Raw genomic sequence first — 16,764 nt, 5'->3', positions numbered from 1 at the left:
CATGCTGAATCTTTCCTGGTAAGCCACTGTCACGTGGCGATACACAGATGAATAGAAATGGGTTAAATCAAGATATGAGAGTTAGTCAATAAGAGGCTGGAGATAATGGGCCAGGCAGTGATTTAATTAATATAATTCCTGTGTGGTTAATTCAGGTGTAAGCTAGCCGGGCGGACGGGATGAAAAGCAGGCCCTCATCCTCCAACAGAGGCAATTCCAGGATTAAAGCTTCAATCTATTCACGGATGTACTGTTGTTGAATAATCTTTCTGTGCTGTATGAAGATGTGCCACATTGATTGGTTTTATAAAAAGCTGAATGGCCAATAGCAATGCAGGATTTTTGGTGCAGAGAGGACACTGGGAAGAAGGGCAGACACCAAGGAGATGGAAAGCAAGCAGGATGGGCACCACAGAGATGAGATAACAAAGTTACAAGGCAGAAAGCAAGTTAATAGAAATGGGTTAATTTAAGCTATAAGAGCTAGTTAGGAACAAGCCTAAGCTATTGGCCGACTTTTTGTAATTAATAACAAGTCTCCATGTCATTATTGGGGAGCTGATTGATGATCCCACTGATGAAAAAGGCTGAATATAGTACTACTTAAAAAACCAGATTCTAGTGGATCCAGATCCCCCCTTCCCCCCGAGTTTGCCCTCTGTGCGCTGGCACCCAGTTCGTGAGCTTCGGGCAAGGGGGCTGGAGGTTAAAATACACAGGCACACACAGAGAGACAGCGACACAGGTCATCCTTGAATTCCCCAAGAATGTCCCCTTTATTGTGTTCAGGGGAAGATTATATAGAGATAGCCACGCCCCAGCCAAACCCACCAGAAACCACTCTCCTGCCATCAGGAACTCCTGAAGGTCTCGTGCTCAGGGCAGCTGTAGGCACTCAGATCAGGGGATTACAAGAAATTCAGGATCTGGGGTCTCACTGCTCCCAACACAGATCAGGGACATTTGTGGAAGCAGGATTGAGCCAGCAACCTGGGCTGGAGCCGGCCTGGGACTGCAAACTCCACAGGTGCAGGAATGAGTCAGGAGCAGGCCAGAAGCAGGGAGCTCCATGGGAGCTGGACTGAGCCAGCGACTTAGGACTGAGCAGGCTGACAGAGAACTCCGTGCTGAGTTTGAGCGGATTCAGACCAGGGACTGAGCCTGCAACCTAGGCTAGAGCAGGCATGACATAGCGAACGCCACAAGATCAGGTACAGGGAAGCAACCTCTGAGAAAGTGGGCCGGAGCCAAAGATTTCTGCGGGTCCAGGTGTGAGTCTGGGACCTTCGAGGGAGTAGAACCCCTGCAGGTCCAGGCGTGAGTCTAGGACTTCCGAGGAACTAGGCCTGAGCCAGGACTTCTGCGGGTCCCGGACCTCTGAGAGAGTAGGCAAAAAATCAGAGACCTCTGTGGGTCTGGGCATGAGTCTGGGACCTCTGAGGGAGTAGGGTTGAGCCAGAAACTTGGTGGGAACAACCCCAAGACAGGGACCTGTGCAGGAGCAGATCAAGACAAGGGACATTTACAGAAACAGGTCTGAGCTGGCAACCTAAGGCAGAGCAGGCAGAGGAAACCCCGGGATAACTGAATGACCTCGAAAAACAAGGAGTGACCAATGGGGTAACTGGAACCGTGACATTAACTGCACCATGAGGAACAACCATCTGTGCCTTAGATCCACTGGCATCTGGAAAACTGATCAGAGATACAGACAGGCCCAACTACACCAATCAGAGGAAAAGACAAGGTAAGAACACAAGCAACACCACAAAGAGCAACATGACACCAGTAATCTAGTGACCCCACAAGAGTAAGACTTGAACAACCAAATACAGATGATGAAGAAGAAAATGACCTAAAAAATCACTTTAGGAGAACGTTTGAGGCCCTTAAAAAGGAAATGAAAAATTCCCTCAAAGAAATGGAGGAAAAGACAAAACAAAAAATTGGAAGACATCAACAAATCTCTTGAAGAAAACCAAGAAAAAGCAATCAAACACATGAAAGAAACTATTCAAGACTTGAAAACTGAAATAGAGACAATAAAAAAAACCCCACAATCCGAGGGAATTATAGAAACAGAAATTATAAGAAAATAATCAAGAACCACAAATGCAAGCATAAATAGAAGAATACAAGAGATGGAAGAGAGAATCTTAAGTGCTAAATATACAACAGAGGGAAATAGACTCATCAAAGAAAACATGAAACCTAACAAAAGCTTATACAAAGTATCCAGAAAATATGGGATAACTTAAAAAGACGAAACCTAAGCATTAACAGGTATAGACAAAAGAGAAGATCAACTTAAAAGCAGAGAAAATATATTTAACAAAATCACAGAAGAAAACTTTGTTAACAAAAAGAAAGATATGCCTATGAAGAAACAAGAAGCTTACAGAACACCAAATAGACTTGACTAAAAAAATTAAAAGAAAGTCCCCTTGCCGCATAATAATCTAAACACTAAACATACAGAATAAAGAAAGAATATTAAGAGCTGCAAAGGAAAAAGGCCAAGAAACATATAAAGGCAGACGTATAAGAACTACCCCTGACTTCTCAATGGAGAAAATCAAAGTCAGAAAGTCCTGGTCAAGTGTTATGCAGACATTAAGAAACCACAGATGTCAGCCCAGACTACTATACCCAGCAAAACTTTTAATCACGATAGGACAAAACAAGATATTCCATGACAAAACCATATTTAACCAATTCCTAGCCACAAACCCAGCCATACACAAAGGAGATAATGCCATATGATGGACCCCACTGATGAATAGCCATGCTTGCACTTTATTTCTTCTAACTATTTTTGCTGTTTTTATTTTTTGGTTTCTGAAATAGACTATACCCCTGTAGACCAGACTGCCCAGAACCTTACTGTGTAGCCCACAGTGATCCTCCTATCTTTCATTCTTAAGCACTGAGATACGAGGTAGAACATACTACATCTTGCTTTCTGTACTACATTAAACTACACATACTTTGTGTGAAAGAGGTTAAACAAAAGGATAGAATATATTTAGTGGTGCTAAGAGCCTGACTCTAAAGAAAAATGGTAACATAATTTAAGGCATTTCTTATTTCTATTTTAGTTTGGTGCTTGAGACAGGGTCTCCCTATGTAACCTAGGCTCGTCTTGAATTCATCATACTGATGTCCCTGCCTCCTAAGTTACAGGATTTTAAATCCTAAATTACAGGATTCTATACAAGTTTTCATATTATGATTGTTAGGCATTAATGTCAGGTAAAAGGAGACCATTCTGCTATTGAATTGTCTCACTAAGCAAGGACTCTACAAACTGAGATGTAGCTCCAGTCCCAAAAAGAATTTCTAAACTTAAGTTTTTTGACTCAGGATTTTCTTTGGAATTTAAAAGATGATAAATGAAAAACAATTTGAAAGCAAAAACACAGATTTTAAAAACATATAAAAATAAAATTCAAGTATGTTTATTCATTTCACAACTATTTCCTGAAATTAATTAATATATATTTTGGTATTATGGAAACACAAACACACACACACACACACACACACACACACACACACACACACACACACAGAGGGGCATTTCCAGGCTAATAAAGAAGAAATGCAAATAAAGACGTTTACTATTTTGGTCTGAGTGTGTAAGGCATTGGTTCTCAACCTGTGAGTTGTGACTCTCTTAGGGAAACCATTTATTTCTATGTTTTTAGGAACTGAGACACTGCTTCCCTATCCATCTCCAGGCAGGTCCACCCACATAATATGGGCCAACATATGAGTACCTGGAACTGTATGCTTTAAAGGCTTTCAGCATTATCAAGGTTAAGAACCACCCGTGTAAGACATGTATGTATTTATGTGTGTGCTGTGTATAGAATATAATGGAAACAAGAAGAGTCCCAAAAGATGAAAGGTAAGAGAAATTCCTAGAAGGGTGGCTTTTAAGGACAAATTGGGATACATGGTTAAAAAAACAAAAACAAAAACAAAAACTGGAGAGTCTAACAGCTCAGATGAAGAAACGGGTGTCACAGGTCTACTTTAAAAAACTGGATGGGTTTAAAGTCTGGGGAGACAGTGATCCGTGCAATGATGGGCTCAGATTTGCATTTTAAAACAACACAAAGTATATACTGGATGAAAGGAAAACAAAACTAAAGATTAGTCCAAGGTAACACAATGCTGAAAACTAGTAAGTCTAAATTCCAGTCATCAGTGGGAATGGAAGAACAAAGAAGATGAGCTGAGGCTGGGGTACTTAAGAACAGAAATGATGGGAACTAGCTAGAAATGACATATTTCTGCCAGGGTAATTAGTGAGACTGGTGTCCACCTATCAGTGTTAGGTAGTATGGAAAATGACTGATAAGCACGTAGACATAGTTTAGAAAACCTGGTTACAGTCAAGATGATAGATTTGCAGCTATTATCAGGTCATTTTAAAAACTATTGGCTTCATAGTAGTCCACTTAGCAAACTTGTTTAAATATATTTATTTCTGAGCTCAACCCCACATCTTAAGATTCTGATTCTCTGAAGTTTGCCTTGGAATCTATGTTTAATTTCCCAGACCATTCCTTTTATAGTAAATTTAGGAGTCATTGGTACATAACTAGAACACTGTGGTCCAGAAGGAAAAAACGATAGAACCATGCAAGCACTAGTGATAATGGTGTGATTCTGGAGGGTTAGCCAACAAACTGGAAACAGTGGTCCTTAATCCATGATGAAACACCAAGTTCTGAATATTATTTATTTATTTATGTTATTTTGAGACAGGGTTCCTTTGTGTAACAGGTCTGACTGTCCTGGAACGCCTCGCTTTGTAGAAGAGGCTGGCCTTGAACTCACAGATCCACCAGCCTCTGCTTCCCAAGTGCTGAGATTATTATGAACAAAAGATGACACAAACATTTTGGGAAGCAACCAAGTAACATTCTATTTTGGTGTTCAGGATAAAGACCCCTTGCTAAAAATAGACAACTAGTGTGGTGGCATTTCAAATGTATTTTAATAAATGAAGACTGCCTGAAGATCTGGAGTCAAACAGTCCCACTGGTCAGCCTTACAGACCAGGTTATGATAACCACACCTTTAATCCCAGTAGCCACAGGAGTTACCATAGAAACTAGGTGATACATGCCTTTAATCCTAGTCCTAGAGAGGATTATAAAATGGGAGACAGCTTTCAACACAGTCTCAAGAGATTCCTAGAGGCAGGATCGCCATTTCAGGTAGAGGTAAGAGCCAGCAGCTGGCTGTTTTGTTTTTTGGATCTTTGGGTTGGACCCCAATTTCTGACCCAGAGTTTTTATTAATCAAGCTTCAAACTAGAGTTTCAAGTAACTAGAAGAGAATATTTGCTATTCTGTTTTAAAATGTATTTTGTTAAAATTCAGCACTTACCTTTCTGCTATGGGATATTTATACACTGTGTCAAGATGTATTACCATGATTTATGTAATAAAAATCTTAATGGTCAATAACTAGGCAGGAGGTATAGGCCAGACATCTAGGCAGAGATAGAATTCTGAGAAGAAAGCTAGAGTCTCTAGTCAGATGTAGAGAGGAAACAGAACGTGCAAGATGGAAGAGAGATAACACAATGTAGCAGAACATAGATTAATATAAATGGATTAATTTAAGTTGAGAGCTAGCTGAGACTAGTCTAAGATAAATGTCAAGCTTTCATAATTAATAAAAAGTCTCTGTGTCATTATTTGGGAGCTGGCTGGTGGGACTGAGAAAGATTTATTACATTCCTTTTTATGTAGACAAAAAGAGGGAAATGTGGGGTATTTGTACACTGTGTGGAGATGTACTGCTGTGATTTATGTAACGAAAAGCTTAACAGCCAATAGCTAGGCAGCAGAGAGAGAGCTCTGGGATGAAGAAAGGGGGAGGCGCTAGCCAAACACAGAGGAAGAAGGACATGCAGGAGGAGAGTAAAATCCACAAGTCACATGGCAGCACATAGATGAATAGAAATGGCTTATTTTACGTTATAAGAGTTACTCAGAAAAAAGCCTAAGCTAATCTCAAACTTTCATAATTAGTAAGAAATCTCTGTGTCATTATTTGGGAGCTGGCTGGCAGGATAGAAAAAGACTCCTTACACCTTTCTTTTTTAAAATTATTTTAAAGTCAGGAAATGCTTTTCTTTTAAGCCAGATAAAATAGCAAATATAAGTACGCAAAGAGAGTATAACCCAGCATGCAAAAACTTCCAAAGTGGCTGTGCTAAGAATCACAGAGGTCAAAGGACAATTTGGGTAATTTTTTTTTAGTTGGTTATATCTTTAAGGAAAAAGAAATAACCCAAAGCAATAAGTTAAAAAATGAAAAAACAAAAATATCTTATAAGAGATAGTATGTTCTCAAATATTAATTTCAATTTGGACATTTCATGTGAGAAACAGCTTCTGAATAAACATAATTGATAACACAATATAATTGAGCTATACAATTTGATACTTGAACAAAAATTACTTCAGCAGCTAAGGCCAAAAAAAAGTTCTAATTTTCTTTTTGATTTATAGCCACTTCATGCACCAAATGTAAAGTGTTATAGGGTGATGACTATTAGAGCAACATGTGCACAAAAACTATGTCAGTTCATTTTAAAAAATTTCATACTAAAACTCAGAAATAGCCATGTTTAACTCTGAAGTTTCAAAAGGCGCTGAGTTATCAAAAGTAAGACATTTCTCATTACCATGAGCTCGAAGTAGCGCTTCAGCAGTAAACAGAGGGGCCTGGAGCATGTCTGCAGTCTCCACAATAAGCATATCCTTTAATTTACGAAGATCTTGAGGCCTTAATCCTTCATACGGCTTTGGAAAGAAGAAAAACAACGTTAAATTGGCGATTATATTCTATTAATATTTCAGTTTCAGTTCAGATGTGGAAGGACCTTTTGACTCCACTACCTTGATTTTCAGTATAACCTTGCACGGGTCCACTTTAAACCACAAGGGATTACAATGAGAGACCAAAACTGTACACTACAGTACAACAATTCTGGATACTATATAAAAAACTACAGGAATAAAACCAGAACCACTAAGTAATAACCATTCTTACAGTCCTCATGTAATTTTATCTCGTTTACTACTGATGTGAGTCCGTCGTTTGTGAATATCTGAATGCTCACGAGGCACAACTAAACAGTAACCATCTTTTAGCAGTAAACAGAGAACTAAAGATCACATTTAAAAAATGCAAGATTTCCCAAATGTTTGGGAAGGAGAAAATAAATCAATAAAACCCCCAAACCAACTGAGAATATGGTCTGGCAGCACCTACAAGTTGTTAGAGAGCTCGGGGGATATGGTGTATCTCACCTACTGTAGTTGATTTACAAGTATTTACAATTTGATACGGTTTCTAATCCCTTGATTTTTTTAAAGAAAATATCACGACAACCATTTCATCAGTTCTTATAGAGCATGTGAGTAGGGCTGTTCACAAAGGTAATTTCTGAGGTAAAACAATTCACTTCTTGATCTCTATATGTCTTCTAGCAGTCACATAAAAGGTAACAACTATGTTAGTTTTGAAAAGACCAGTAGAACTCAAACATATAAAAGTCTACTTTTTTTTTTACAAAAAGTCTACTATTTTAAAAACACAGAAAAATTGAAAACCTATAGATAAAGAATTATAAAACACAAACATTCAAAAAGGTGCAAACTTTTATCTCTCAAGTTATCCAAGGTTAGAAAAACAAGATTAACACTTAATGTTGGTAAGGTTTTAGGAAGCTGGTCTTCAGATACACTAGGTTGAAAAGAGTATCTTCCTTTTACATATAAAACTACATATAACTTAACAATTTGGTGTCATCTTTCCTTTAGAATATTCATGTTTTAACCCATGGTAGAATTCTATTCCAGTGCAAACAAAACAAGCCATCTGTAGTGTTACTTGAAAAAGAGAATAAATGCCAGTAGCTCAAATACATATTAACAGAGTTATGCAATACCTTCATGTTACATCATTCATCATTCATTTAAAATGATTTCCCTGAGTTTCCAAAAATTCAAAGAGTTAAGAATAAAAGCTGTTAAAAATAAAATATGTGAGTCAGGCGGTGGTGGTGCATGCTTTTAATTCCATCACTTAGATATCAGAGGCAGTCAGAACTCAGAGAGTTCTAGGCCAGCCTGTTCTACAGAGCAAGTTGAGACAGGGCTACACAAAGAAACCCTTTCTCAAAAAACAAACAAACAAACAAACAAAACAAAACAACCAAAAAAAAAGGGAAAAGAAAAATATGGAGTATCATTGCAACAACATAAAAATAAGTAAGAGGCAAAATGCTGAGGATTATTTGAAAACAACAGGAAGATAAACTTTAAAAATAAGGAACTACTAACAGTGGCAGTGTTAATCTTTAGACAGTGCACAATCTTTAGAGCTCTTCCAATTAAATACTAAGGAGCAAACTTAGGTTAAACATATTTTCTATCACACGGAATAAACACCCTACTTCATCTGTGTACATTCCTGCCATGGCTGTGATCATGTGATCACACGAAATTAACCACAAAGAAATGGAAATTTAACCCATGGTTCTGTGTGGAGGATATCATTAAATGAAAACTGCAACTTAATCCTAAGTATCAATTAGAAAAGTGTCTAAAGTTTGTTGTTAAGCTAATTATTAAACACACCTTTCCCTGAAAAATATAATACATCCCTTCATAGTTAAATCTTCAGAATTTGTTCCAGAAGTTACATATAATCTATCACACAGCTTCTTCAAAGGGTGTGCCATGTTCGGCCATGCATTCATAGGATTGCAACCTGCCTCAGCAGTAGGACTTAGGTATTCCCAATGGTGGCAGTTGTGTATTTCTTGCATGTATTTCCTAAAAGTTCTTTTTCAGATTAGTAATCATTTTACCTCCTTTAGGTTAAATCAACTAAGCAAAGAGGAACTGCAAATTTATCAACAACTCTATAGGTCATTGTTATCCAAAAAGTGCAAATAAATAAGAAAATTAGTCTTCCTTGCAATCCTCACAACATACAGAGGATCTAGATTTCAGATAGCTAAGAGTCTACATACATTAATCTTTTAAACTGAAGTGGGTAACAACGGAAGAGTTCTTGACAGACAAAGGCATACTGCCTTCATGAGCACATAACACAATTTCTGTGAAACTCTTGAGTTAGAACTGTAATTAGGTCACGTTAAACATTTTAACATATTGTTCAGAACATGAACTCTCCCTTCTGTGGCAAGGATTAAAATGATGGTGCCTTTCTGTTTCCTGTTGCAAAGATAAATGGTTACTGTTTTCAGATTACAAGTCAGTAACCTTTTGACCTTTAGAAAAGGTCAAAACTGATATGAAAAAGAAACTAAATTGGAAAGAAACCATAAATAAAACTGCCTCTTCTCTAATCTGAGTATACCACTGCTATGAAAAACACCACAGAAGAAATGAGCAACAGCCTAATACACAAACTACTATTTTGATAATACTAAAAAGATAGTTAATTTAAAAAACTATTTCAGAAGAACTATGATATTAAGGAATCATGAAAAGAGTACTTTTTCTATTATTTATTACAGAAATGAAGACTAGTCAACCACCTCAGCTACAGGTGAACATGGTAAAAAAAAAAAAAACTGTTCAGGAACCAGGCAGTGGTGGCACATGTCTTTAACTTGGGAGGCAGAGGCAAGTGGATCTCTGTGAGTCTGAGGTCAGCCTGGTTTAGAAGAGCTAGTTCCAGGACAGCCAGAGGTACACTTGAGAAACCCTGTTTCAAAAAAAAAAAAAAAAAAAAAAAGGGCTCAGTCCACTGAGGCACTTGTACATATAGGTCAAGGAAGAAATAAAGAAAGAAATTAAAGTTCTCCTTAAATTCATTGAAAAGAAAAACACAACATATCTAAACCTATGGGACGCTATGAAAGCAGTGCTAAGAGGAAAGCTCATAGCACTAAATGCCCACATTAAAAAAACGGAGAAAGCTCACATTAGAGACTTAACAGCACAGCTGAAAGCTCTAGAAAAAAAAAAAAGAAGCAGATTCACCCAGGAGTAGAAGACTGGAAATAAACTGAGGGCTGAAATCAACAAAATAGAAACACAGAAAACAATCCAAAGAATCAATGAAACATTCTCTTTGAGAAAATCAACAAGACTGACAAACCCCTATCCAAACTAATCAAAAGGCAGAGGGAGAACAAGCAAATTAACAAGATCAGAAATGAAAAAGGGGACATAACAACAGATACTGAGGAAATTCAGAGAATCATTAGGTCTTACTACAAAAGCTGATATGCCAGAAAGTTGGAAAATGTAAAAGAAATGGACTTGTATTTAGATAAATACCATATACCAAAATTGAATCAAGACCAGGTGAACAATTTAAATAGACCTATAAGTCATGAGAAAATAGAAGCTGTCATAAAAAAAAAAAAACCTCCCAACCAAAAAAAAACCCAGGACCAAATGGTTTTAACGTAGAATTTTATCAGAACTTCTAAGAAGAGCTGATACCTATACTCCTTAAGGTGTTTCTCATAATAGAAACAGAAAAGTCATTGCAAAATTCTTTTTATGAAGCTACAGTTACCCTGATACCAAAACCACACAAAGACTCAACCAAGATAGAGAATTACAAACCAATCTTGCTCATGACATCGATGCAAAAATTCTCAATAAAATACTGGCAAACTGAATGCAAGAACACATCAAAAAAATTATCCATTATGATCAACTAGGCTTCATCCTAGAGATGTAAGGGTTTGTTCAACATATGAAAATCTATCAATGTAACCCATCATATAAATAAACTGAAAGAAAAAAAATATGATCATTTCATTAGATACTGAAAAAGCATTTGACAAAATTCAACACCCCTTTATGATCTTGGTCTTGGAGAGGTTAGGGATACAAGGTTCACATCTAAATATAATAAAAGCAATATACAGCAAGCTGACAGCTAATATCAAATTAAATGGAGAGAAGCTCAAAGCCATTCTACTAAAATCAAGAACAAGACAAGGCTGTCCACTCTCACCATATCTCCTCAACATAGTGCTTGAAGTTCTAGCAATAGCAATAAGACAACATAAGGAGATCAAGGGGATTCAAATCGGAAAGGCAGAAATGAAACTATCATTATTTGCAGATGATATGATAGTGTACATAAGCGACCCCAAAAACTCTACCAAAGAACTCATACAGCTAATAAACATCTTTAGTAATGTGGCAAAATAGAAGATCAACTCCAAAAAATCAGTAGCCCTCCTATACACAAAGGATAGAGAAGCAGAGAGGAAAATCAGAGAAACATCACTTTTCACGATAGCCACAGATAGAATGAAGTATCTTGGGATGACACTAACCAAGGAAGTGAAAGATCTATTTGACAAGAACTTTAAGGCTTTGAAGAAATTGAAGAGACATCAGAAAATGGAAAAATTTCCCATTCTTTTGGATAGGCAGGATCAACATAGTAAAAATGGCAATTCCATGAAAGGAAATCTATCAATTCAACGCAATCCCCACAAAATCCCAACAAAATTCTTCACTGACCTTGAGAGAACAATAATCAACTTTATATGGAAAAAACCAAAAAACTCAGGATAGTGATACAGGAGGGTCTTCTATCTATCTGTTGCTTTCCTTGGTTAATTAATAAAGAAAACTGCTTGGCCTGATAGGTCAGAACATAGGTAGGTGGGGAAGACAGAACAGAATTGTGGGAGGAAGAAAGCAGAGACAGGCAGACGCCATGAATCTCTGGCCTGAGACAAACGTAGGTTACGATCTTTCCCGGTAAGCCACAGCCTCGTGGTATTACACAGATTTAATGGAAATGGGTTAATCAAGATGTGAGAGTTAGCCAATAAGAGCTAATAGGCCAGGCAGTGTTTAATGAATACAGTTTCCGTGTAATTACTTCCGGTAATGCTAGTTGTGTGGTGGGATGCCGCCCTCTTGCCTCATCACTACAGTTGGTGCCCAACGTGGAGCCAGATTTCTAATAGTAGGACTAGAACACCAACTCAGCCACAAAAACTTTGACTGTAACCGTGTTAACTGCTTTGATCGAATCATTCTACAATGTGTATATATCAAAACATTATATTGTATGCCATCAATGTACACAGTTCTGGTGTGGAACATTAACTGTTAGGGCCATGTAGCAGATCCTTAAGGGAAGGGATGGGAATTCAAGTCTCCCACTGATTTCCTGTTTTCTATTTAATTATGTGATCCTAGCTTTTGTGCATTCTTTTCTATTTATCATGGGGCCCTTACCAGAACTTGCTTGGATTTTCAACCTCTATGGTACTATGAGCAAAGTAAACGTATGTATGTATGTATATATAAATTTATTTAGTAAGACACCAAAAGGGACTAATAATACAGTCACTAAATGGTTCAAACAATGATGCATTTTTTTAAAATCATTTTGTCTCCTTTGTACCAAGCAGATTCTCAAGTGATCACAGTGGAGGGGAGGAGATCAGCAAAGAGCTACGACAACGGCTGGGATGAAAAGTGAACATGTGGTTCGGTTTAAAGCACAGGAAAACAAACTGGGATGAACAGACTCAGGTCATGTTTTTGAAGGTAGAAGTAACACGATTTCTTGGTTATTTGCATGTGATTTGCAATGATAAAGGGAGATATGAAAATCAAGAATTCTGCCACATTTACGTTTGAACCACTAGTAGATCAAAGTAATGCTTATTGAGACAAGGAGAGCAAGGAGATGTCTGAAGCCAAGGGTGGCATTTCTTCAGGAAGGCAGTAGGTGAGTCTGTGAAGAGACTGGCCTAATGCAGGGGAAGGAAGAGAGGGAACAGGACGAAGACCTTGGTAGGTACAGACTGCTATGTTGTTTTGCTTTTTCAATCATAAAACAGATCAGAGACATGACACCGCAGCAAAAGAGGGCTATGGATGGTGAAGAGCAGTGGTCGCGTTTTTTAGTTGTTACATTTTCCTTTTGTTTTGTGTTTCAGGTGGTCAACTGTAACCTGTGAGAGAGGGAAACACTAACAGAGAATGGAGCCATGAGGTTAACTGGGTAAGTGGTAACAGTTCTCTTCTTGTAGAATGGAACTGTACTTGACATGGAATCCCATATTGGTCAATTTTCCATTTCTCTTTGTCTTTCCTGAATGCCTCACAGTACTTCATAGACTCACCTACTGCCTTCCTGAAGAAATGCCACCCTTGGCTTCAGACATTTTCTTGTTTTCCTTGTCTCAATAAACATCAACAAATTTATTTACATGTCAGTAAACATATAAACATGTTAAAGGGACAACTCAACACCCAGGTTTTCTAGATGTATTTTTATGCTCATGGTTATGGAATGAGTACTGATGAGGTTATTTAACATACTGTAAGATGACCACCCACACTGAGTTAAAGAAAAAAAAAATTAAGTAAAGAAAAGAAAAGAAATCACCTTACCTCTCGTTTATCTAATGCAGCATACTCGGCTTCTATTTCCTCAGCCTCTGGGTCCTGAGAGAACACCATCTGAGACTCCAGACTGAGGGCCAGATCTTTGTGGTGTTGTTTTTCGGCACAATCACAAGGAGTATCTTTATTTTCATTTTCAGCAAACAAATCTCCTCCATGTTTTACTAAAAGCTAAAACAGTTTTTTTTTTAAGAAACAACTCACAATTATAGATTGGGTTATTTCATGTTACACATTAAAGAAATTAAATGTACATAACTGGCATAACAAAAATATACAGTAGATGCAATGTATCTAAATGTATTTTAATGTAAAATTAAAGTATATTTAAGAATTTAAGTTAAAATATAAACATATGTAGCACAAATTCTTATTGGTCTTAATAAGAAAAACCTGGAGTCAGATATTAGGAGGTGAAAGCTGAAAGATCAGAGAAACATTGCAGCCAGCCACTAGGTTTTACCTCTACGAAATGCTTAGACCTAATGGGGTATCCTGTCTCTACAAGTCCTCAGACTGAATGCCTGAGTTCTGGTCCCCTCCCACCTTATATTCCCTTCCTTGTCCAGCCATATCTCTTCCTGTCTCCACCTCCCTAGTGTTGGGATTAAAGGTGTGGAATTCCCAAGTATTGGATTGAAGCTGCGAGCCACCACAGCCAGGTTCTGTTTCTCCTTTCCACCGGATCAATTTCTTACTTCACAGGGTGGCCTTGAACTCACAGAGATCCCTTGTCTCTGCCTCCCAAGTGTCGGGAGTAAAGGTGTGGCACCATTACCTGATCTCTATGGCTAACTAGTGTGGCTAGCTCTGCTTTAGTTGTTACAGCACAAACAAAATATAACTACAAATGTATTTTAAATGATAGGAGGCATCAGGTAGTAATGACTTTTTAATTTTTAAGGTTGGGAATTCTTGTTTTACTAATAATGAGTTTCTTTGGCTAAAGAAAGTAAATCTTCAACTTTAAAAACAAATTCTTAAGTACTTTGTTAATTTCCCACACCTAAATAAACTTTACTTAAATATTCTTAAATATTAAAAAAGATTTTAGTTATTTAATGCTTAAACTTTAAAATTTTGTTTAGATTTTTCTCTCTCTTTTCTTGACAAGGGCCTGCAACAAGTCCAGGTTGGCCTTGGACTCAGTCAGCACTGTCTAGAGACATTAGAAAGAACATAAGGAAGCCTCAGTTTGTCATGAAACCTTTTAAAGGATTGTGACCCTCGGAGCAATACAATAAGTCACGTATTGTGCACTGGTCAGAACTTCTATGCTAAGTACTATAAATACACATTCTCTCCTTACTGTTAATATCTTAGGAAATTTACAGACTGTGACTCAAGATCCCCAGCAAAGCAGTGTAACTGGATTCAGACAGTTTGACTGATTTTCATCATGCTTATATCCCGAACGAAGTCAGTTATACTGCTCACATAAAATGAAGAAGACAAATGCACACCACATTTATTCTGAAGCTCTGCACAGATTCTCATTTATGATATGATGTGAATATGATTTAGAGGCTCTTATTTTGTTAAAAAAGCTTTTGTTTTGTAAAAGGATAATCAAAGTTAAAATTTCATCTAAATAATTTTATACTTTTCATTACACACCAATGAATACAAACACAAAGTTCTTTGGGACTGAAACTTTATTGTTTTCTTGGGCAAGGGGAATGTTCTAAAACAATATGCTGAAGGTTCAAAAGGTATGTGTGTACGTGTAGAGAGGACAGGTAAGTCATTGTTGAGAGGCATGCTGACCTTGTTTGAACAGAGACAAACAGGTAGTTAGCTGTGCAAGAGGTCCCCAGATGAGTTTGATGAGTGGCTGAGGGTACCACTGTTACAGCTGGCATCTGTTGAGAACCTCATAAAGTGGGATAGAGTAAGGCGACCATATTTGCAGCAGGATGAAAATCTGCTTGTATGCCACCTTTAGCATGGAAAATAGCTAAAAGTAGTATTGAACACCGGAAGGTAATGCATTAAAAAGTACTTCAGCCTACTGGCCTTTGGGAAATAAGTTCAGAAAATTACCAGCTAAAGGCATGCTGGGTAGAGATAAGATTTTTCCCCCTATACAAACTTAGTTGTTTTGCTTTGACATGATAGGAAGTTTGGTTTAGAAAAGGCAGTTTTAAAACTTTTTAACCAAAGCACAGCAGGTATCCTTCTACTTATTCTGATCAGCTAAGCAAAAAGAAACAGGAGGACTGGGTATTTTATTTGTGAGAGTTTTACTCTCTCTCAAATACTTGTTGGCACATAAAATGATCTCAGCAAATCTATTCTAATTCTGTATTTTTTTGGTTCATAATTTCAGAAGAAAAGGAGTAACCAAAATATTCAAGACATATTCCATCCATATCCTCCTTATGGTTCGGTAGTTGATGACAAGTCAAATCATTTAACTGCTTTAAAGTCTAGGTCCACAATGGCTTATCTGGAAAATATGGTAGCTTCTATAATTTTGATAAATGATATCAGAAAGTCAACTAAGGTGGTATACAACTGTACTTCCATATTAATTAGGTGGAAACAGGAGGTTCAAGATCAAGCTCAGCCTGAGCTACATGAGAATTTCAAAAACCAAAAGCTAAACCAAATTGTCCTGGCTAGTTTTATGTTAACTTGACACAAGCTAAATGAAAGGAGGGAACCTCAAATGAGAAAATGCCGTCATAAGATCCAGCTGTAAGGCATTTTCTTAATTAGTGATTCATGCGGAAATGGCCTCGTCTCTTGCAGGTGGTACCATCCCTGGGCTGGTGGTTCAGGATTCTGTAAGAAAGCAGGCTGAGCAAGCCTTGAGGAACAAGACAGTAAGTAGCACCTCCATGGCTTCTGCATCAGCTACTCATTCCAGGCTCCTGCCCTCAGTGATGGACTGTTGCCTGGAAGAACCCTGCAGGTTCTAAGAACAACATAATTAAGGGGTTTTAATTTTCTGCTATGCATAAGTATGAGCATATGTGTATGTATATGAGTGTGTGTAAGTGTTGGGAATATTTTTTAAGGTGTGTTACCTTTGTTTATGATGCGTTTTATTTAACTATGTGAATCTGTGATACTTAGCCTGTCTTGAACACCTGATGATCTAATAAAGATCTGAATAGCCAATAGCGAGGCAGGAGAAAGGACAGGTAGGGCTGGCAGGCAGAGAGAATATACTGAAGGAGAAAACTGGGAGAAAGGGTTTGTAATAGTAGTCTGAAAAGGAGGAGGACATCAGGGGCCAGACACCAGCTACACAGCAATCCACGGAGTAAGAGTAACATTTAAAGAAGCAAGA

General features: G+C 37.6%; 1 protein-coding gene across 5 annotated transcripts in view; it reads right to left on the bottom strand.

Moving 5' to 3' along the window:
• Ankib1 (ankyrin repeat and IBR domain containing 1) overlaps positions 1 to 16,764 on the bottom strand; it is a 102,449-nt gene that overhangs the window by 51,725 nt on the left and 33,960 nt on the right. For all 5 annotated transcript variants that reach the window (XM_075953432.1, XM_075953434.1, XM_075953435.1 and 2 more), the window contains exons 4-5: positions 13,455 to 13,637; positions 6,713 to 6,830 (exon numbers count right to left, since the gene is read on the bottom strand). In XM_075953432.1, the coding sequence (XP_075809547.1) occupies positions 6,713 to 6,830; positions 13,455 to 13,637 (301 nt within the window). The remainder of the gene's footprint in view (positions 1 to 6,712; positions 6,831 to 13,454; positions 13,638 to 16,764) is intronic.

This window comes from Microtus pennsylvanicus, chromosome 19 (genome assembly GCF_037038515.1).
Source record: "Microtus pennsylvanicus isolate mMicPen1 chromosome 19, mMicPen1.hap1, whole genome shotgun sequence".
Taxonomy (NCBI): domain Eukaryota; kingdom Metazoa; phylum Chordata; class Mammalia; order Rodentia; family Cricetidae; genus Microtus; species Microtus pennsylvanicus.
The sequence above is the reverse complement of the archived record's forward strand: the minus strand, read 5'-3'. Positions and strand labels throughout refer to the sequence as shown.